Raw genomic sequence first — 20,981 nt, 5'->3', positions numbered from 1 at the left:
TAGTGGAAGATGTTGAGAAGCTTCTGTTAGTGTGGATAAATGATTGTGAGTTTGAAGCGATCATTTGTTAGAAAGCTAGGATGTTGCATGCTGATTCAAGTAAGAAAATGCCAACAACTTGTGAGGCTCTGGGTGATTTCAAGGCCAGCAGAGACTGGTTTGAAAAATTCAGAAAACATACGGGCTTCCATAGTATGGGGAGGCTGTGAGCTTGTATAAAGATACCGCAGAAGAATTCATTGGTGAATTTAAAGAGTATCTTGAGGCTGAAGGATTCATCCCACAACACGTCTTCACTTGTGATGAGACAGGCCAGTTTTGGAAAAAAAAGGCCAAAACAGACCTACATCACACAGGAGGAAAGTTCATTGCTAGGACACAAGCCTATGAAGGATAGGCTATAACAATCTTGGTATGTGGGAATGCCAGTGGGGATTTCAAAGTGAGGCCCCTACTGGTGTATCATTCTGAAACTCTCTGAATGTTTAAGAAAAACAATGTGATAAAAAGAATAAATTGCCTGTGATGTGGAAGGCCAGTGAAAAGGCATGGGTCACAAGGCTAATTTTTGTTAAGTGGGTAAGTGTTTGGCCCGAGTGTGAAAAAATACCTCAACAAAAATCATTTGCCCCTCAAGTGCCCCTTGGTAATGGACAATGCTTCTACACATCATCCTGACTTGGAAGACCAGCTGTTAGACAAATTTAAATTCATCACTGTCAAGGTCTTGCCCCTTAATACTACTACTCTCATCTAGCCCATGGACTGGCAAATCATCTCAAACTTCAAGAAACTACACGAAGGCATTGTTTCAAAGGTGCTTTTAAGTGATCTCGGATTGAATTGACCCTTAGAGAGTTCTGGAAGGATCACTTGTATGAACAACTGTCTGAACAATTGTCGTTATCGGCACACACACGCACACACACACACACACACACCACACACACACACACACACACACACACACACCACACACACACAGTATGAACGATCTCTGCACCAATTTCAGTCTGGACAAAGATTTTGTGCTGGGAAGACATGGCATCATCTCTAGAAGAGGCGTGAGAGATAGCATTATATCGGCAGACAAACATACATTGAACAACCTGTGTATGATAGACTTAAGTCGCAAGCCAGCAACCTGATTTTGACAGATTCTTTCTGAGATCGTTCTGACATGAAACTCTGCCTATTTTTGCATTCAGACAAGCCCATACACAATGTTTTTGCGAACAATGCAGACAATCGTTCATACAATCGTTCAGTGCATGGGGCCCTTTATAGCTAGGGCTTGGCAGGGAGTGACTTCCAGGACAATGAACTCTGCTTGGAGAAAATTGTGGCCAGAGTGTTACCACAAGAAGGATTTTGAAGGGTTTGATACTTACCCCAATGACCCTACGCTGTTGTGGAATCTATTGTGTCTCTGGGAAGTCCTTGGGCTTAGATGTGAGGGGCAAGGATGTGGAAGAGATAGTGGATGCCCGCAGGGAAGAGCTAACCACTAAGGAGCTGCAAGACCTTCAGCAGGAACAGCAACAGATGGCAGATGAGGACTCCGAGGAGGAGAGAGGGGATACTGTGTCTACTTCAGTGATTAAAGAAATGTTTGCCAAGTGGATTGATATCAAAAATTTTGTTGAGACATCATCCTAACAGAGATGTTGCAATCCATGGCTCTTAATATGTTTAATAACAACGCTTTGTACCATTTTAGGCAGATATTGAATAGGCTTCGGAAACAAATGTCTCTGGACAGTTTTGTTATTCGGCAGGGGTCCAGTGACTCAAGTTGGTCCTAATGCCATTAAAAAATTAAGTCAGGAAGTAACCTCAGACAGTGTCACTAATAATCATTGAAAGTAACTCCAGATAGGTTTATGATACCTGAAGTCCTTTTGGAGGGGGGGATTCCCCTTCCAAACAGTAGCCTCTCCCCTTCTCTCTGTCCTCTGGCGAATATTTAAATTTGTTAAATATATTGCATAGAAGGGGAAAGAATCAAATATTGAAGGGACAAGGATGTGTTCTTCATACAACAATTGGGAGATCAAGAAAAGATGAACACAAAAGATTATCAGATGCATTGACAAAGTATGCCACAAACAAAAGGAATAATAGTAGAAATGAGATACTCATTGGAAGCAGCAACCAAACGTGCCACAATCTGAAGGTGTAATAGTAGAACTGAATGGGCCTCTTGAAGGAGATTAAGTGGAATCTCGGTTTTCGTACATAATCCATTCCAGAACCTCCCACGAAATCTGAAACGTACAAAAACCGAAACAATACTTCCCATAAGGAATAATGTAAATACCATTAATGCATTCCAGACCCCCAAAGATATTAACAAAAATACATTTCATAGGAAATAAACAGTTTTACATACAAAAACAATGAGAAATTAATAAATATGACTTATGAAATGAATAAATGAACATTTAACATCATTCTTACCTTTATGAAAAACACTTGTTAGTGTATGGAAGATGGAGAGGAGGGGAGAGGTTGGAGGAGAGCTTATTGTTTGGAAGGGGAATCTCCCTCCAGAAGGACTTCAGGTATCAAAACCCTATCTGGGGCTACTTCTCTTCGTTTTTTTTACCGGCATTATCTGAAATTACTTCCCCTCTTGGTTTTTTACTGGCTCTAGGACCAGCTTGAGAGTTACTGGACCCCTGTTGCACAACAAAACTGTCCAGAGACATGTGTTTCTGGTGTTTCTTTAATATTTTCTAAAGTTGAATACGGGATCGTCACTCCTCGCATTTTCACATTTTTGTCTAAAACACGGAGTCACAGGTATTGGCTAGGATTACCTCTTTGTTGGGATGATAATTCTCCTCAAAAATTTTTTACATCATTCCACTTTGCAAACATGTCTTTAATCACTGAATCAGGCACATTATGTATGACCATTCATTTTCTGAATTATTCAAACCAGCCTCTAATGGTCTTAAATTCACTAATAGCAGTTCTGGTTGTAGGCTTCTTCTTACCGAGATTAGCATGCAACTTCCTCCAACACTTTGCTACGAGTTCTTTCTTAGATTCTATAGTGTTTCTCACCTTTTTATATTGAAGGGCTAGCACTTGGAACTTTCTTTGGCCCTGTGATGGCTTATTTAGTGGTTGCACTCGAATAAAAAAGCAAAAAAGCACAAAAACAATGAACAGAAAAGTAGAATGGGTCATGAAAGAAGATGGAATGCTTTGTTTGGGTCCTCGATACCCAGCCCAGTCATGCGCTGGGCCCCGAATGAAGCGTTTTGGAGTGTACGAAAACAGGAAACGTACGATATCAAAGACAAAATTTTATAAAAAATATCTACGAAAACCAAAACGCACAAAAAGAGGCATATGAAAACTGAGGTTTGACTGTGTATAGTTTTTTTGTGTATACTTTTTTTGAGGATGTGAGTATAGATTTGGAGAAGCACTAAGTTTTAGAGATGCTGAACTAGTACTACTAATTTTAGAACCCAGAGATGATAATGAGGTGGAGTTGGAGAATATGAAACAGATTTTATGGTATCAAAGAAAAGAATTGCACCATTATAGTAAGCTAGACATGAAGTCCACTTGATAGTGATGGAAAAAGTAGAAGACACTCGCTCATTCTCAAGAACATGAAATAATGAATGAAAAAGGAGTATGAATTATAAGTGTCAGCATATACAGAATACAAAGGTGATAATTGAAATAGCTGAAAGAAAATACTGAAGGTAGCAGATAAGGTAGGTGTGGTGTTGGCGTGCCACCTCGGTGGCCGCGAGTTCGATTCTCGAGCATTCTATTGAGGGGGTAGAGATGTGTATTTCTGGTGATAAAAGTTCACTCTCGACGTGGTTCGGAAGTCACGTAAAGCCATTGGTCCCGTTGCTGAATAACCATTGGTTCCATGCAACGTAAAAATACCATACAATAATAACAATAATAATAAGGTGTGTGTGTGTCTGTCTGCTCCAGCAAAACAAACTCACTTGTTTAGTAGACCTTGTACCAATTTTCCACCCTATCCTCCCCTCCAAGTGGATGGGACTCGACTGAATGAGTCTGAAGCTTGTACTGTACTTGGAGTAACTTTAGACTTGCTCTTACTTTTGAGAAACATTTAATGACAGTTTCAGTAAATAGCAAATGGAAGTTAGACATTACGTATACATAAGGCCTTGTATATTTGTAACGGTGATAAACTCACCACAACCTTGTAGGGGCCTTCTTTTACACAGATGATGGAGGATAATGGGAACAAATTTGAAGGTTAGCAAATAAAACTCAATTCTCTGTAACCTAATTTATTATGTTAATATTACTATACACAACTTAATCCTATCCCTAGCTCATTAAACCTATCCTCGTATCCCTATACCTAACTTAGCCTAAATTAAGATTACTTAATATTACCTGACCAATTAGAATCTAACCTAATTCCTTAATCTCCTTAGTGTTCCACCACAGAAGTGTCCCATTAGTTTTTAACTCTGCTCCTATGAGCTCTTCAAAAGGTTGTCCAAAATCCCAAAACCCCACATTCCCAAAGGGTCCTCAACCTTGTCAGATGTAGTAAGGGTGTATGATAACTCAAAAGCAACTCATTTCCCCAACATATTAACATAATAATCCTTCAAAACACATTGAAACACATGAAAATATGCAATTACTTTAGGAAAAAAACCCAACATTAAAAGGTATTCTTGCTGAAGGCAATTATTTTTCATTTGATAGAATCATCATGTTCCTAAGTAAAACAGGTTTGCCCAAGAGGAACCTTTATTAGCTCAGAGGTCTGGACAAACTAATCCTTTACGTATAATTTTAATAATCCAGTTTCATTATTCATCCCTTTCTCAACTTTGATGGGAGAGACAGGGTTTCCCTTGCCCTTTCCTGGAGTGAATCAAACTGGCAGGAAGCTGACATTTTTGAGCAGTGATTTGACCTCAGTGTCTTGCCCTAATATTAGGCAAATACTTTGTGAGACCTGGTCTAGGTTCACAACTTTTATGTTTCTGATCCTTATTCAACAGAACAACAACAGTAAAGTTCTAAGAGCCAAGGCATTATTCTTGCCAGTGAGTGGATTTCCCATAAAAATATGAATAATAATAACTTGTATTTATTTAAATTTAAGTAACTTAACCAAGTAATTACATAGCTAAGAATTTCCAAGTACGTACTGATAGCTAAAATTTGAAAATCGCAGTAACAATTCTTTTGTTTCGGTGTAGGTCAGTACCCACCCCACTACCAGGGAATAGGCAAACAACTCGGCAAAGAAACTGTTTTATTTCTACCAGCTTCCAACAAAGGTTGGTTGTAAGCTGTAGCTTTCTATGAATTTGGATTTTGTTGTTCGCCAAGAGTTTCCAGTACCTTCGGTGAAGTACTCCGATTCTTTTGTCATAGCCATTCCACATTTATCAGCTGGTCAGGCATATTTAACAGTACTTTGGCCAGTTTAGGGTTTTCAGTCTGTTATTTTGAGTTCTTATCTAGCGATGTGTGACTCAAGTAAGTCGAGTGTCCATTACTTATTATTGCAGCAAAGGCTGCAATACACAGTTAACTCCAGCAAAGTATGATTCCCATTCTGTTTGTTCTAGATGTAGGGGTCAAGTTGCACTAATTATTCAACTTGTAGTAAGTGTACAGCTGGGATGAAAGACAGTGGGGGTTCTGTCATTTTACTGTTTACTGTTCAAAGTTAGAAAAAGATAGGAAGTGTAAGGCTACTGCCAAGTACGAAAGGTCATTAGCTAGCCAGGAATCTTCCTCACCTCAGAAGTGTCTGTGATTTCTGTTTTGTCCCCAAAATCCAGTCTATCCTCTCCACCTAATCCTGTTCCTGGCTCCCATGCTTCCAATCCCAGTGCCATTGCCAGTCTTGATGCTAACTCTGTGGCTTATCTAGGAGAGTCAGTGCGTATGCTTCTCAATAAAGAAAAAAGTAAAGTGTTAGTGGAGGAGATGGCAGTCTATCCCGCCAATTCTCCTAAGCGAAGGTCCCTGACATACTTCCTCACATGAGAGAAGTCATAGGCCCAAGGAAGGTTGGTGGGGTCTGCCCATGGGCACTCTGCCCCTCAATCGCACCTGTAGATATTTCCAAGATAGAGAAATACAGCCATTGGAAAGGCATCTTCAACAGTGGTCAACATCTTTCTTCATGCATGGATTCGTCAAGTCCAGAGAAACGGCACCAATGGCACGATAGTGACTATTCCAGACCACTTAGGTACCACTTAAGAAGGTAAAGAGGTTAAACCTTCTTCTGGTTTCTGGGGTAGCCCAGAGACCTTTTCTAAGGATAATTCTCCTGGTAAACTTCCAAAAGGAGACATTTCCCAACCTGTAGCGTCCGAGTTTGGTGTGCACATCGGCGCCAGTTTTGTCTCTTGGCCTTCAAGCGGTTTCTGTTACTTCTCGCTCTTCCAGAACGAGTAAGTGTCCTAGGATGCCAGGCTGCAATTTGTCTCCTGCTGTGGCTCCGATATGTGCAGTTTCTGTTAGCCACGTCTCTGTCTCTGAGCGTATATTGACTACGGATCCCTCATTGGTGCATGAGCACTCGTTGGCACCTGAGACTTAGACGCTTGAGCCTCTGTTGACACAGGAGCGCCCTTTAGCGCCATAGCTCCCTTTTCCACTTGCACCTGCATCTTTTGCGGCACCAATTCCACCCGCGGCTCCTCATAATTCTTCTTCTCCTTCGGGAACCCTCATTTGTCTCCTGTTTCTTCTGCGGAAGAGGAAGAGCTTGCTACAGAAGATTCTAAACCACCGACAGTTTATGGAGCTCTTTTGCGATTTTTCTCGAAGAGTTATTCCAACTTTTTCAGGCAAGCTTCTGCTTCTCATGCTACAACTCTTCAGATGAGCAAAGATTCTTCAGATTTGCGTGATCTCCTTCAGTTAGTGCTTTCTAATTCAGCCAAGAAAGCTATGGGTGAGGTCAAAAGTTGACTAGCAGACAAGAGAGTGCAAGGGAAGGCGGTCTTCTCTTTCCCGCATTCTTGCTTGATTAAGAGAAGACATTCGTATTAGTATTTCACAGGGGATTCTCCCATTTTGGGTATTTCTGCCTCCACCCAAGGGGACTTCTCAGGACTTATAGTCTTCTTGGAGATTGGCTTTCACAGCAGCTAAAGTCATGTTTTCTTCAGCCAAGATCAACCACCTCCTTCTAAATCTGTTTAGGATTTTCAAAGTTATTAGTTTTATGGACTGACTATTGGCTCCCTTGGTAAGAAAATTCATGATGCCTCATCAGCAATTTTTCCATCTGTCTCTTCTGACCTCTTAGGAGTTCTTTCATGCTTAGACAGAGGCATTAGTGACAGTTCATGCCAAATCATTTCTACCTTTGCGATGTGCGTCCATAAGAAGTGTGAGTTGTGGTGCTCCTTCACGGCTAAGAGTGATTTCAGTCCAGAAATAATGAATTCCTCTTTCCTCAGGAGGTTGTTAGTGGGATCACTTCTTACTTGCAGAAGAAGTCAACATAGGATTTACTCTCCCAATCATCCAAGCGTTCCAGGGGAGACTCCGTCTTTTGTTCAAGTCTACTTCTCCCGTGCAACAGTTGCCCTTTCTTGGTGGCAAACAGAGACAGCAATCCAAGTCAAGAGGAGATGTCCACTTTCCAACCAAAGCAGTTAAGAAGTTGTCCACCAAGCCCACCCCTAAGAAATGAGAACGGTCTTTCCCATGCAGCAGTAGGTGCCAGGCTCCGTCGTTTCTGGCGAGAATGGAGCAGAAGAGAAGCAGAACAATGGCTGGTAGAGGTCCTAAGAGTGGGATTCCATTTGTTGACTATCCACCCTTAGTCAAGCAACCCATTGCATTGACGGTTTACTCTCTCAGCTCAGATAAGTATTCTGCTTTGGCTGATGAGGTGTCTGCTCTTCTTCTAAAAGAAGCAATCGAGAAAATGGAGGACCCACAGATCGAGGGCTTTTACAATACTTTTTGTGGTCCCGAAGTCTTCAGGCAGCTGGAGGCCAGTGCTAGACGTGAGTGCACGGAATGTCTTTGTCTTGAAGACAAAAGTTCAAAATGGAGACAAATTGCTCGATCTTGCTTCCATCCACAGAGGGAACTGGATGGTCTCCATAGACATGCAAGACATGTACTTCCATGTTCCCATTCATCCAGAGTCAAGGAAGTACCCGAGATTTATCTTCAAAGACCAAGTCTTTCAGTTTCGGGCCTTGTGCTTTGGTCTGACTGCGGCGCCACAAAAGTTCACTCACGTTCTGGCTCCTCTGGCAGGTTGGCTACATGTGATCGGGGTCAACATCGCCCTTTATCTGGACGATTGGCTTCTTCACTCTCAGACGGAACTAAGCTGCATGGGAGATCAACAAAAGACTTTGAAGTTAGCTCAAGAGCTTGGTCTTCTACTCAACCTTCAAAAATCCCAACTAGTCCTGTCTCAATGGAAAGTGTATTTGGGAATGACTTTGGACTCTTCTTTTTCAGGCTTTTCCCTCCCGAAGAGGGTAGAGTCATGTCTTCACACAGTAGACAAGTTCCTATCTCTCCCAAGGTGCTCTGCCAGAGATTGGATAAGCCTTCTCGGAACTTTATCCTCCATCAAACAGTTCATTTTGTTGGGCAGACTTCATATGATGGTCCTTCAGGTTTACCTTTGGTCCCAGTAAAACAGAAAAAAGTTCTCAGATGACTGTGTTCCCAATTTCTCTATAAGTCAAACAGCATCTGCTTTGGTGGAGATCAGAAACAAGACTACTGGAATGAAAGTCCCTTTTTCCTCTGAACCCAGAGCTCAACTTGTTTGCAGACACATCCAACATAGGTTGGGGTGCGCTGCTGGGCAACAGGGAAGTCTCAGGGATGTGGAACTCTGCTCAAAAGGCTTGATTCTTGCTTCCATCCACAGAGGGGAATAGATGGTCTCCATAGACATGCAAGATGTGTACTTCCATATTTCCCATTCATCCAGAGTTGAGGAAGTACCTGAGATTTATCTTCAAATACTAAGTCTTTCTGTTTCAGGCCTTGTGCTTCGGTCTGACTATGGCGCTACAATTGTTCTTGTGTTCCGGCTTCTCTGGCAGGTTGGCTACATCTGATGTAGGTCAACATTGCCCTTTATCTGGACGGTTGGCTTCTTCGCTCTAACGGAACTAAGCTGCATGAGATCTACAAAAGACTTTGAAGTTAGCCAAGAACTTGGTCTTCTAATCAACCTTCAAAAATCCCAACTAGCCCCAGCTCAACAGATAATGTATTTGGGAATGACTGTAGACTCTTCTTTTTCTGGCTTTTCGTTCCCCAAAGAGAGTAGAGTCATGTCTTCACATAGTAGACAAGTTCCTTTCTCTCTCAAGGTGCTCTGCCAGAGATTGGATGAGCCTTCTTGGAACTTTATCCTCCATTGAACAGTTCATTTTGCTGGGTAGACTTCACATGAGGATCCTTCAGTTTTACCTTTGGTCCTAGTGGAACAGAAAAGGGTTCTCAGGTGACTACATGTTCCTGATTTCTCTAGAAATCAAACAACATCTACTGTGGAGATCAGAAAAAAAGACTACCGGAAGGAAACTCCCTTTCACCTCTAAATCCAGAGCTCAACTTGTTTGCAGACGCATCTGACATAGGTTGGGCAGCACTGCTGGGCAACAGGGAAGTCTCAATGATGTGGAACTCTGCTCAAAAGGCTTGGTACATCAACTTGAAAAAGCTGACAACAATCAGTCTGGGGTTATAAGCTTTTGCTCCAGAAGTCTAAGGTCTGATAGTGGCAGTAAACTCGAAAAACACAGCTCTCTCTTACATTTCCAAACAATGATAGACTCATTCTTTCTCTCTTTGCGAATCAGTGACAGACCTACTCCTTTGGGCACACTCGAATCGCAGGAAGCTAGTGACAAGGTTCATGCAGGGCAAAATGAATGTTTTAGTAGCCCAACTCGGTTGCCACAACCAGGTCTTTCCTACGGAATGGACTCTGGAACCAGCAGTCTGCCTAGGTCTTTGAAGATTGTTGGGAAGACTGATGATCAACTTGTTTGCGACCACCAAAAATCATCGCCTTCCACTTTATTGCTCTCCAGTGCCGGACCCAGCGGCATGGGTAGTGGATGCCATGTTTCTGGACTGGTCAAACAAGAAACTTATGCGTTTCCACCCCTAGGAATAATCAGGGAGGTGTTACAAAAGTTCCAGTCACATGAGAATGTGTCAATGATCCTCATAGCTCCTTTCTGGACCTCTCAGGGAATGGTTTCTGGAACTGATAAGTCTGTTAGCAGATTTGCCCAAGTTACTCCAACAAAGGCAAAAACTGCTCAGACAACCACACATGCTGAGGTTCCACTAAGGATTATCTACTCTGGCTCTGACAGGGTTCAAACTGTCGTCCAAATCCTCAGTGTCAAGGGTTTTTAGAGTGTGGGCGGCAAAGGCGATCTGGAAATGTAGAAGAAAGTCATCCTTTGTCTCCAGAACAAGTGGAAAATTTTATGTGCTTGGTGCAGAAGAAATAAAAGTCTCTTCTTCTAAAACATCTGTGACAGAGATTGCCAATTTTCTTCTGTGCCTAAGGACATTTAGAGAATTGTCTCCTTCTGCAGTCAGAGGATATAGGGCTATACTAAGCTCTGGTCCTCCTTTTGAACCTTAAGTTTCTGTCTCACTCAGGAATTTGGCCAAAAAGACAATTTTTTCTCCCAATTGCCTTAGACTTGGCCTGAAGAGTGAACAAAATTCAAGCCCTAGATGAAAGAGTTGGTTTCTTTAATGGAGATGCATCAGCCTCATTTACTTTAGGTTTCCTTGCTAAAACAAGAATCCTACGAAACCCTGTCCTCATTTTTTACTATCATGAACTTGTCTAGCATAGTAGGAGTGGAAGATGAAGAAAGGAATTTTTGTTCAGTGAGAGCTGTGAAGTTTTACATTCACAGGATTGGAAACTTAGAGGGCCTTCCAATCCAATAGCTTATGGTGCTCTGCTAACGACCCCTTATGTCCTTTCTTTAAGAACGCCCTTTTGTTCTTTCTTAGAGACCTCAATTTGTGATATCCATTCCCAGCTAGCAGTGGAGGCTTTACCTGTTTAGAAGGTCAAGGCTCATGTGATTAGAGCAGTGGCTACATCCCTGGCCTTCAGATGTAATCTTTCGTTAGCTTCCATTCTCCAGTCCACATACTGGGAATGTAAGTCAGTCTTTGCAAATCATTATATCTTGAACAAGTGGATTGAAGTGGAAACGATTTTTAACGATTGCAGTGCCTTGGGTCCGTTCACAGTGGCTGGCATGGTAATGGGAGAAGAAGCATAAGAAGCATTCCTTCCTACTTTATTCTTCACCTTGAAAACTGGTGTCAAGTCCTAGGGGAGTCTGGTGGTACTTGATACTGGATACCCTCTGGAGTCATTGGTAGGTTGGCGAGTATTTTTTGATATTTGTTGTAGATAGTTATTCGGTATTCTGGCTTTATGTTGTCGTTCATGGTACAGCGCCCAGGGCAGGGGCAATGTCAGTGCTTTATTAGCACTTGGTGAATTTCTCGTTTTAAGGCCCACACTAAGTAGTTTGTAACCCTAGTCTGCCACCACACCTCTACAAGTTGTTTGCCTATTCCCGGGTAGTGGGCGGGTTACCGACCTACACCGAAACACAAGAATCGCTACCATGATTGTCAAATTTTAGCTACTGGTACTTAGATATTCTTAGCTAAGTAAGTACTTAGTAAGTGTAATTAAAACATTATTTTGATTGTAAAAATATCATATTGCAATACACTCCCTGAACACCTGAATTATCCCTGGTCTCTGACCAGCCCGAAATGTATCCCCACAGACTTTACCTATAAATTGGGTAAGTTTTAACTGTCTTGTGTTACCAACACTACAGGTAAACACCGTCCACTGAGATACCTGTGCTACCGATGGCAACACTGCTGCCAGAACCGGCTGGCAGAGCTCTCCCCACCCAATTGCTTTTCCTTTGCTTGTCCTGCTCCAAGCGAACTTATTTGGTCTTGTAGCCCGACCCTCACAGCTTTGATTGATCTTTATTTCTGTTGATGACTCTGGATTTACTTTGGATTACGATTTGGATCTTTCCGTGGATTTTTTCTGCAGTTTATTACATTATTTGATTCTGCCTTGTTTTGGATGATAGACACGCCCCAGAAAGAAGTTCCTTCAACCAATTCTTCGAAGCCCGCCTCTTCTGTCGTGCCTTCAGAGCAGCCCTGCAGCAGAAATTTCAGGGCCCCTAGCTGTAGGAAGGTATAGTGTAACATCAGGCAAAGACATGAGGAATGTAGGGATTGGTCAGTAGACCAAATGGAAGTCTACCTTAAACACAGGAAATCTCTAGCTTCGAAAAGTAAGTGTAGGCCAGTAGTAGAACCTAGTAGTGTAGATCAGGAAGAGCTAGAGTCGGTTCTATTTAGGAGGTTGGAATATAGATTGTCTTAAGTATGACGAGTCTTTTTGTCAACTTAATTTCTAAGCTAAATGAAGACAAGGATAGTGGTAATAGCATAGTGGATACTAATCATTCTCAGAACCAGCCCTAACGGGTGGCAGGGGTCATGGAGAATCGCAAGCCTGGAAGGTAGGATCTGCTGGGCCCCCCTGGTGCAGAGCAGGCAGTGTTAGCAACAGAAACTCCCCTTTCCCCCTAAGGTGTAAGTTCTAAAGGTGAATTAGTTTTAGGTGAGACACAGACAATTAGGGATTTTGTTTCCTTCTGCAAATTTTCCTCGGCAATTGACTTCCAAGCCTTTAGGAGATGTAGAAGTTGAGGCCGTTTCGTGTTTGGAATCTAAGGATGATGCTCCTTCATCTTCGAAGGTTCCTTCTCCCACAGGGGTAAAGTCGGAGCTAGTAACTGGTAGTGGTGCTTTGGAGGGTTTGTCTTTCAATCTGGCAGAATATACATAATGCTTATTTCATAGGATTATCACAAGGTTACAGGTTATTGGTTAGGCTGTGTTTCCACCTTGGTTTTCCCAGTGTGCGAGATCATGTTCTTAGAAATTTTCCTGAGTTTACAAATGATATGTGTCTGGACTATCGGGGGGGAGTGGATTCTATATATTTTCTGTCTCAAAAAAATGGTTTCATCTTCCACTTTTACTACTTCTATGTTTCTGTCTGTCCCAAGTCATCCCCTTCATTTATTACCAGCCAAACCTTCTTCTGAGACTCTTTCTCACCTTTCCCTTTCAGGTCATACTTCGGTGTCTTCTTCGGACTGTTCACGTGTTTCTATTTTGGGTTTGCCTCCTGTGGTTACCATCTCCTTGGGGCAACCGATTTCTCAGTCTTCCGGGCTCCCTCAGCTGATGCGGAAACTTCCGCAAGTATTTATTCTGACCAGTTGGCAGATTTAGGTCTTGAAATTTCGGGTTTAGGACATGTTCGACCTATAGCTTTGGAAGAATCGGTTGTTTCACTTGAGATTCCGTTAGGTCTGTTGGCTTTAGCGGTTCCTCTTCCTTCCTGCGCAGAGGGTATTAGACATGCCTTGCCGGTTTCGGCGTCAGTAGACCGGACCCTCCCACTAAGCACACCTTTGAGAGCAGGTTTGGTTGGCATGTCCTCTACTTGTCCAACTTCTCTGGTTGGAGTTCCGGTAGTTGTGCCTGGTGTGACTGCTTCCCGTTTCTCTTCTCCTTCTATGTCCTTTTCATCCTTTCCGGAGGGTGCAGCAGTTTCTCTTTCCAAAGGATATGGTATTGGTGTTGGTGTCGCGTCTGTCGGGGGTTGGTACTCCCTCATCTATGGTTGAGGTTTCAGTGGTTGCGGGTTTCCGTCCAAACAGGACGATGATTCAATCAGGTGGTTTAGGTATTGCGGCTTCGCCGCTGTTAGGCACTGTTGCGGGCCATCCGAGGGGATCGGGTTCAGGGTTTTCGTCATTGACATTGTATGATTCAGGATTGGCGTGGTCGGCTGCGGATCGTGCAGTGATTACGTCATCATCTCTTGGTGGTGGTAGGGGTGTGCAACCAAGTACATTCTGCTCAGTTGGGTTGGTCCCAGGTATGGTCAGTGCAGGATTGGCACGTTTGTTTGATGACAGGAGTAGGAGTTACATCATCGCTCGCTGGAGAAGGTGTGTTGACAGGAGTAGGAGTTACATCATCGCTCGCTGGAGAAGACGGTCTTGTGTAACCGTTAACAGTAGGCTCAGGTAAGGACAGGTGTGTTAGGTCAGGTATGTAAGGGTACGGAAACTGCGGGTTCTCTTTCTTCGGGATTAGGTGATTTTGGTGTTCATCCTGTCTCTTTTCCTGCTCCGTCGCAGCTGGAGAATTTAGATAAGAAGGTCTCTTTGGAAGTTGAAGGTTCAGTTACGGAGGTGGGTCTTCCTCAAGCCAGGGAGAGCAAGTATAAGCAGATAGTAGAGTTCATCAATTTGCTCTATCCACAATCTAAAGCTCCTGAGTAACTGGTACAGCCTAACCAGGCTATGTTGGAAGAGTTATATGTGACTAAGCCAACAGTTCCTGACACTTCTTTTAAGTTTCCTTGGTTCAGTCGGGTGGAGCAGGCATTGAGGGAGGCAGATACTAAGTTAGCTGCAGTAATAGTCAGGTAGGCAGGATTCTTCTTTACTTACCAATCAGAAGGGTTTATATGGTGTAGCGGGTAACCCTTCGGCCGGCATAAGGGTTCCTCTTAACAAATCGGTGGAGGCGCTTCTGCCTAGGGTTCCTTTGGTTTCTAGGCTAGTGGCAGTTTCATTGCACAAAGCAACCATTTTGGAGGACACCTTCAGGAACCAGTCGGAGGCATTGTCATATTCGATGTGTAAGTTGTTAGGGTTAATGGGGTTCCTAAAGAGAGACGGGTACGTTCCTTCAGACCTAGTCCTCTTTGACAACCTAATTACTTCAGTATCTATGTGTTTGGCACATCAAGCCAACATTTCAGCAGGATGTACGATGTTTATTGGCAAGAAGAGGCGGGACTTGTTCTTGATTCACTTTTCTCCCCATTTTCCAGATATCCATAAGAGGGTTCTGTCGAGGGCGCCGCTTGCACTCTACGACAGTCTGTTTAAAGATGATGTTTCGGGAATTGTGAAATTTCTCTCTTCTACTTCAGCCGTAGAATCCCAGCAATCGATGATCCGTGCTGCAGCTTAGGGAGCTAGATCACCAAGGGCAAGGGGTTCGCATATACCTTCTCCAGGTAAGCGCTCTGGTTCCCAGTCCCTTGTCAGGTCACTGAAGGAGGTGCGCTTCTCTGCTAAGGTTTCGTCTGCAGTTTCTTCTTCCAAACCCTCATTTTCTAAGAAGGGTTTTTGCAAATAGGAGATGTTCCTCAGTAGGAGGTTGTCTTTCCCACTTCACAGACATCTGGAAGGAGTGGGGAGCAGAGAGTTGGGTGGTCAAGGTTCTAGGGAACGGATACAAGGTCCCTTTTCATTCTGTTCCTCTGCTGTCTGACTCTCTGATTCACCTTCCCAGTTATTCCCCGTCTTCCATCAGGAGGATAGCTTTGGCTTCGGAGATTCAGTCCTTGTTGGAGAAGGGAGCAATAGAGCCTGCTCCTCCTTCTTGCGGGTATTACAGCTGGATTTTTGTTACTGCCAAGTCAGGAGGGTCTTGGAGACCCATCATAGATCTTTCAGGTCTCAACCGTTTAATAGTTTCCACCAAATTTCATATGGAAACCTCCCAGTCAGTGCTGAGGTTAGTCTGAAGAGACAAATGGATGGTTTCGGTAGACCTCGAGGACGCCTATCTCCAGGTTCCAATACATCAGGAATCTCAGAAGTTCCTTCATTTCTCGGGTCCATCCGGAACATTTCGGTTCAAAGTCCTCTGTTTCGGTCTGACCACAGCACCTCAGATGTTTACGAGAGTGATGTCTCCGTTATCAGCTATCATGCACCGTCGGGGCTTCCGGATGAGGAGGTAGCTCGACGACTGGCTTATTCAGACTTCGTCCAAGGAAGAAACTGTACGAGCTAGGGACTTCTTTTTGGATCTTTGCCAAACCTTAGGGATTCTGATAAATTTGGAAAAAGTTCCCTTTCCCCATCTCAAAGTAAAGACATCTGGGTATGACGATTCAGACTCGTCTTTTGAAGGTTTTCCCGACTAAAGATCGAGTTCTGGCGGTCTTGAGTCAACTGGAAAACTTCTTGTCAGACAGGGCTCAACCAGTGAGCGAGTGGAAGAGTTTGCTGGGGAGAATGTCATCCCTCTCCCTTCTGGTCCCAGAATCTCATCTCCAGATGTGGTAGTCTGGGACAATACCTGCCTAGAGGATATTCGGTGGTGGTCAGGGGAACACCATTTGTCCACCAGCCTAAGTCTGGTCCCCCCAATTCCGGACATTCATCTGTACACAGATGCCCCGGATTAGGGTTGGGGTGCAACCCTAGAGGAAGCTCAGGCCAAGGGCCTTTGGAAGGATCTGGATCGGGAGGAATCTATCAATTTCCGCGAATTGAGAGCGGTAAAAGAAGTGCTAAGTTGGTTCACAGAGCTGGTCAAGGGCAAGACAGTAGCGCTCTTTGCAGACAACACTACGGCCTTAGCATACCTCTAGAAGGAAGGGGGAACAAGATCGTGGGCACTAAATTCAGTAGCTCAAAGGGTGCTTCGTTGGTGAGAAATCCACAGGGTTTTTCTCCTTCCCAAGTTCATTGCAGGGAAACTCGGTGTGTTGGCGGATGCATTGAGCCAGTCACAGAAGGTTCTCGGACGGGAGTGGACATTAGTTCAGGAAGAAGTTCAGCCCTTACTAAGAAGGTGGCCAGCAACTGTGGATCTTTTTGCCACAAGGATGAATTTTCATCTGCTGGTCTACCTCTCTCTGGTGGCAGATCCTATGTTTTGCAGGACAGATGCGATGTTACACCCTTAGGACAACCTCCAGGTGTATGCATTCCCCCCTTCGGTCTGATTCTTCAAGTGCTGGTAAAAATGAGGAACAGCGCCAACACACAAGACACTGATAGCTCCCTTTTGGCCCCAGAGACACTGGTTCCCGGATTCCTGGAAATGTTGACGGAGCCCCCGATGTTCCTGTCTAAGAGGAGAGATTTAGTACTTAAACAACCGCATTTCCATTATTTTCTCTGGAACCTTCACATGCTGAGGCTAGCTGCTTGGAGACTGTCCAGAAGGCAGCGCGTAGTATGGGACACTCTACAGCAGTGGCTCGACAGCTGTCGTTTTGCCTAAGGAAATCGACAAAAAAGCTGTACCTGGCTAGATGGGCAATGTATCGTAGCTGGTGTAAGAAGGAAGGGCACAGCATTTTGCGCCCTACCATTGCTAAGGTGGAAGATTTCCTTGGTGGCCTCGAGTTCGATTCTTGGGCATTCCATTGAGGTGTTAGAGATGTGTATTTCTGTGAAAAAAGTTCTATACTCTCAACATGGTTCAGAAGTCATGTAAAGCCGTTGGTCCTGTTGCTGAACAACCACTGGTTCCATGCAACATAAAAACACCCTACAAACAAAACAAACAAACAGATTTCCTCCTGTTCCTCAGGAAGTCTAAGAAGTTGTCGTATCCGACAATTGCGAGGTATAGATCTATGCTTAGCAGCACCTTCTGATTCTACCTGCCAGAACTGTCAATGACCTATTAAGGTCTTTTAGGATCGAACGTCCGATTGTTCTGCTTTGGGCACCATCATGGGATTTAGCTGCGGTGTTAATTTTATTAAGCTCTTCTCGAGTTTTGAAGCCTTAGAAAGTTTGTCTTTTTTGGTCTTTCTAGTTACAGCAAAGAGAGTAGGAGAGATTCAGACAGTTGCTACAATGGCTTTTTTATGGGTAAGGATGTCTACCTTTCCTACTTACCGGAGTTTGTAGCCAAGTCTGAATCCGGGAGTAATCCCTTGCCGAGAGTTTTTTTTTTTTTTTTTTTTTTTTTTTTTTTTTTTTTGGAAGTGATCCAATGGAAATGTGCCTTTGTTCAGTTCAAGCTGCAATGAATTATTTGTCCTGCATGGCTATGCTCTTGCCTCGTCCTAGAACCTTGTTTGTGTCTCCAAAGAACCCTTCCAAGGCTATTTCGAAGAACTCTATTAGCTTTTTTTGCAGGAGGTGATTTCCCAGGCTTCTCTTAGCCCATCATCCAGTCAGCAAGTGCTGCTACACATCCAAAAGCGCAGTGTTGGGGCATGGCTACATCTTCGGCATTTCTGAAAAATTTCTCGGTTTCGGCTATCTTGGAAGCAGCAAAATGGAAGTCTGTTGTTTCAATATGATGACTTTGTTTTGATGTACAAATCTTTTGTATAAGAAAAGTGTAATGTAATTTTTCTTATGAAAAGGGGATGTTTTGATGTACGGAACCATTGTTGTATTCCCAAGTTTTTTTTACATCACAGACTGACTCGTGCCTACCTCACCAAGAGTGTTACACAATAAAATAATGTTATTTTATTGGCTGTATCATTAAGACATCCCACCATTTAACATCTGTGTCAGTTTTTGCGTCTTTCTTTTTGAAAGACGTTCAGCTTTCTTCAGATGAGGGTTGCTCGCTGGGCCCATTTGTAGCAGCCAATACAGTTGTACATTAATTCTTTGGTATTGGAGGTTAGGGGTTCAGGTGTTGAGGTTTTATTTTAGATCTTTTACAGTTTCTTTTAGTTAGTTTTCCCTTGAGTGTTTATTACTGACATAGAAGGTAGGCAGATCACATGGCTGGACAGCTTCCTCAACCCCTCGCACAATCTTCACCTGCTGTGATCAACGGAGAACCCGAAGGACCTGCTCATGCAACTTCTCCTCCATACATGAGAGGCTTCGATTCCCCTCCATGCATGCAAAGTATTGAATACCACATGTGAGGTCAGCTTGACAGAGACGCGACCTGACTTACGAGACTGACGTTGAGGTACTCACTCCCGCTTGCAATCTCATCTAAGGAATTGAACCAATAAGTGAGTGTATATACATTATACGTGGTGAGTGGAACTGAGTTACCTGCATATATTCAGTGGAGGGGTCGGGCTGAATTAGATTGATCCCACCTCTAATTAAATGTTGGTAATCAGGCTAATTCAGGTGTTCAGGGAGTGTATTACAATATGAAGTTTTCATAATAAAACTAATATTGTAATACTTGCCTGAACACCTGAATGACTCCCACCCACCTCCCCTCTTCAATTAATAGTGAAGGTTGCAATTGAGTGGGGGGGAGTTCTGCCAGCCAGTTCTGGCATTAGTGTTGCCATTGGTAGTACAGGTAACTCAGTGGACAGTGTTAACTGTAGCGTTGGTAACGCTGACAGTTAAAATTTACCCATTTATGGGTAAGTCTGTGAGGCTATAGTTCAGGCTGGTCAGCGACCAGGGCTAATTCAGGTGTTTAGGTAAGTATTACAATATTAGTTTTATTATGAAAACTTCATATTCTCAAAGAAATAAATCGCTGTTTATGAAAGTACTGTAAATTTAATTTTTCCCTCATATACAGACCTCAAGCATTTATTGTATTGAATACCACCTGTAATCATCCCAGTATTTGCACCTCCATCTGAAAGAAAAAATAAGAATTCAGCTAGGAGAGTGACAAGGTATCCTACGCTCATTATTCACACATCAACTACTACCTTGTTAACAAATTTCCTTAACTGAAATCCACTATCATCTGTGTATGTGTGTGTGTATGTATTATGTGTGTGTTTTGAGAGAGATCACACGAATGCATCTCTGTTTTCAACTTTTTATTGTATGATTTCATATATCAGCCACAAGCTAATTGCTCGAAGGCCTTTAGTGATAAAGGTTACTGATTTATTGGCTAATAAAATGTAATTTAATAGGTAAAATTGGGAAATAGTACATACAGTACAGCATTATAATACTTTCAAGTAAATGGAAATTGTCTCTGCAAAATGCTTTCTTTAGTTGATTATATAATATTGTATAACAAAAATTTGAATGTCACTACTATACAGTCCAATTAATTTGTGATGCATTATCTTTTATGCTGTTGTTTATGAACCATCAGAAAGTTCAGTATGTAATTGAAATCATGTATTATCCACAGTAAAAAGCGTGAATCCGTCCCAGATTTAGCTCATTTTGTGGAAGCTCCTTTGGCACAGTTGCTGCCCTCCTCCAAGAAATCATCAACATCTATCCTGCTATCAGTCCCGCTACACTTACTGCTCACCAAAGTAATAGAGTTTGTAATGCACTTGCTTTGTTGCAGGTATGTTGTTTACAAATTATGGATTTTAATTTCAAGAAATAGTATGTATAAGATTAGTTATCACGGTTAACCCTTAAACGCCGAAGCGGTAAAAAAAAATGTCTCCCGTGTGCCGGAGTAGTTTCAGAGTGAGCGCGGAAGCGGAAAAAATATTTTTTTCAAAAAATCACAGCGCGCTTAGTTTTCAAGATTAAGAGTTCATTTTTGGCTCCTTTTTTTGTCATTGCCTGAAGTTTAGTATGCAACCATCAAAATGAAATGAAAAAATATTATCATTATCATATATAAATAATGCGATATATGATAGCGCAAAAACGAAATTTATATATTAATGGTATTCAAATCGCGCTGTGCGCCAAACGGTTGAAGGTAACAAGTTACTAATTTTTTCGTTGTAATGTACACTAAATTTCAATCATTTTGGTATATAACACATTGTAAAACGATAAAAGCAACACAGAGAAAATATTATCACAAAATAATGCATGAATTCGTAACGCCTGCGGACGTAAACAAATTTTATTTTTTTTTTTTCAAAAATTCACCATAAATCTAAATATTGTCCTAGAGACTTCCAATTTCTTTCAAAATGAAGACAAATGATTGAATATTACTATACTGTAAGAATATTAGCTTACAAATGCAGTTTTCGACCATATCTGACGAGTTAAAATTGACCGAATGTCGAATTTTTTTTATATATGTTTTTTTATATGCAATTATTTCGGAAATAAGAAAAGCTACAACTTTCAAATATTTTTTGTTTTATTCTACATGAAATTGCACACATT

At 42.5% G+C, this 20,981-nt stretch overlaps 1 protein-coding gene across 1 annotated transcript in view; it reads left to right on the top strand.

The window, feature by feature from the left end:
* The window catches only part of LOC135205462 (CCR4-NOT transcription complex subunit 9-like), a 175,178-nt gene that overhangs the window by 83,526 nt on the left and 70,671 nt on the right, over positions 1-20,981 (top strand). Inside the window, 2 exon segments of the mRNA XM_064236117.1 lie at positions 20,026-20,063; positions 20,066-20,190. Coding sequence (XP_064092187.1) covers positions 20,026-20,063; positions 20,066-20,190 — 163 coding nt within the window.

Source organism: Macrobrachium nipponense, chromosome 11 (genome assembly GCF_015104395.2).
Source record: "Macrobrachium nipponense isolate FS-2020 chromosome 11, ASM1510439v2, whole genome shotgun sequence".
Classification (NCBI taxonomy): Eukaryota; Metazoa; Arthropoda; class Malacostraca; order Decapoda; family Palaemonidae; genus Macrobrachium; species Macrobrachium nipponense.
This window is presented reverse-complemented; position numbering and strand designations above follow the sequence as displayed.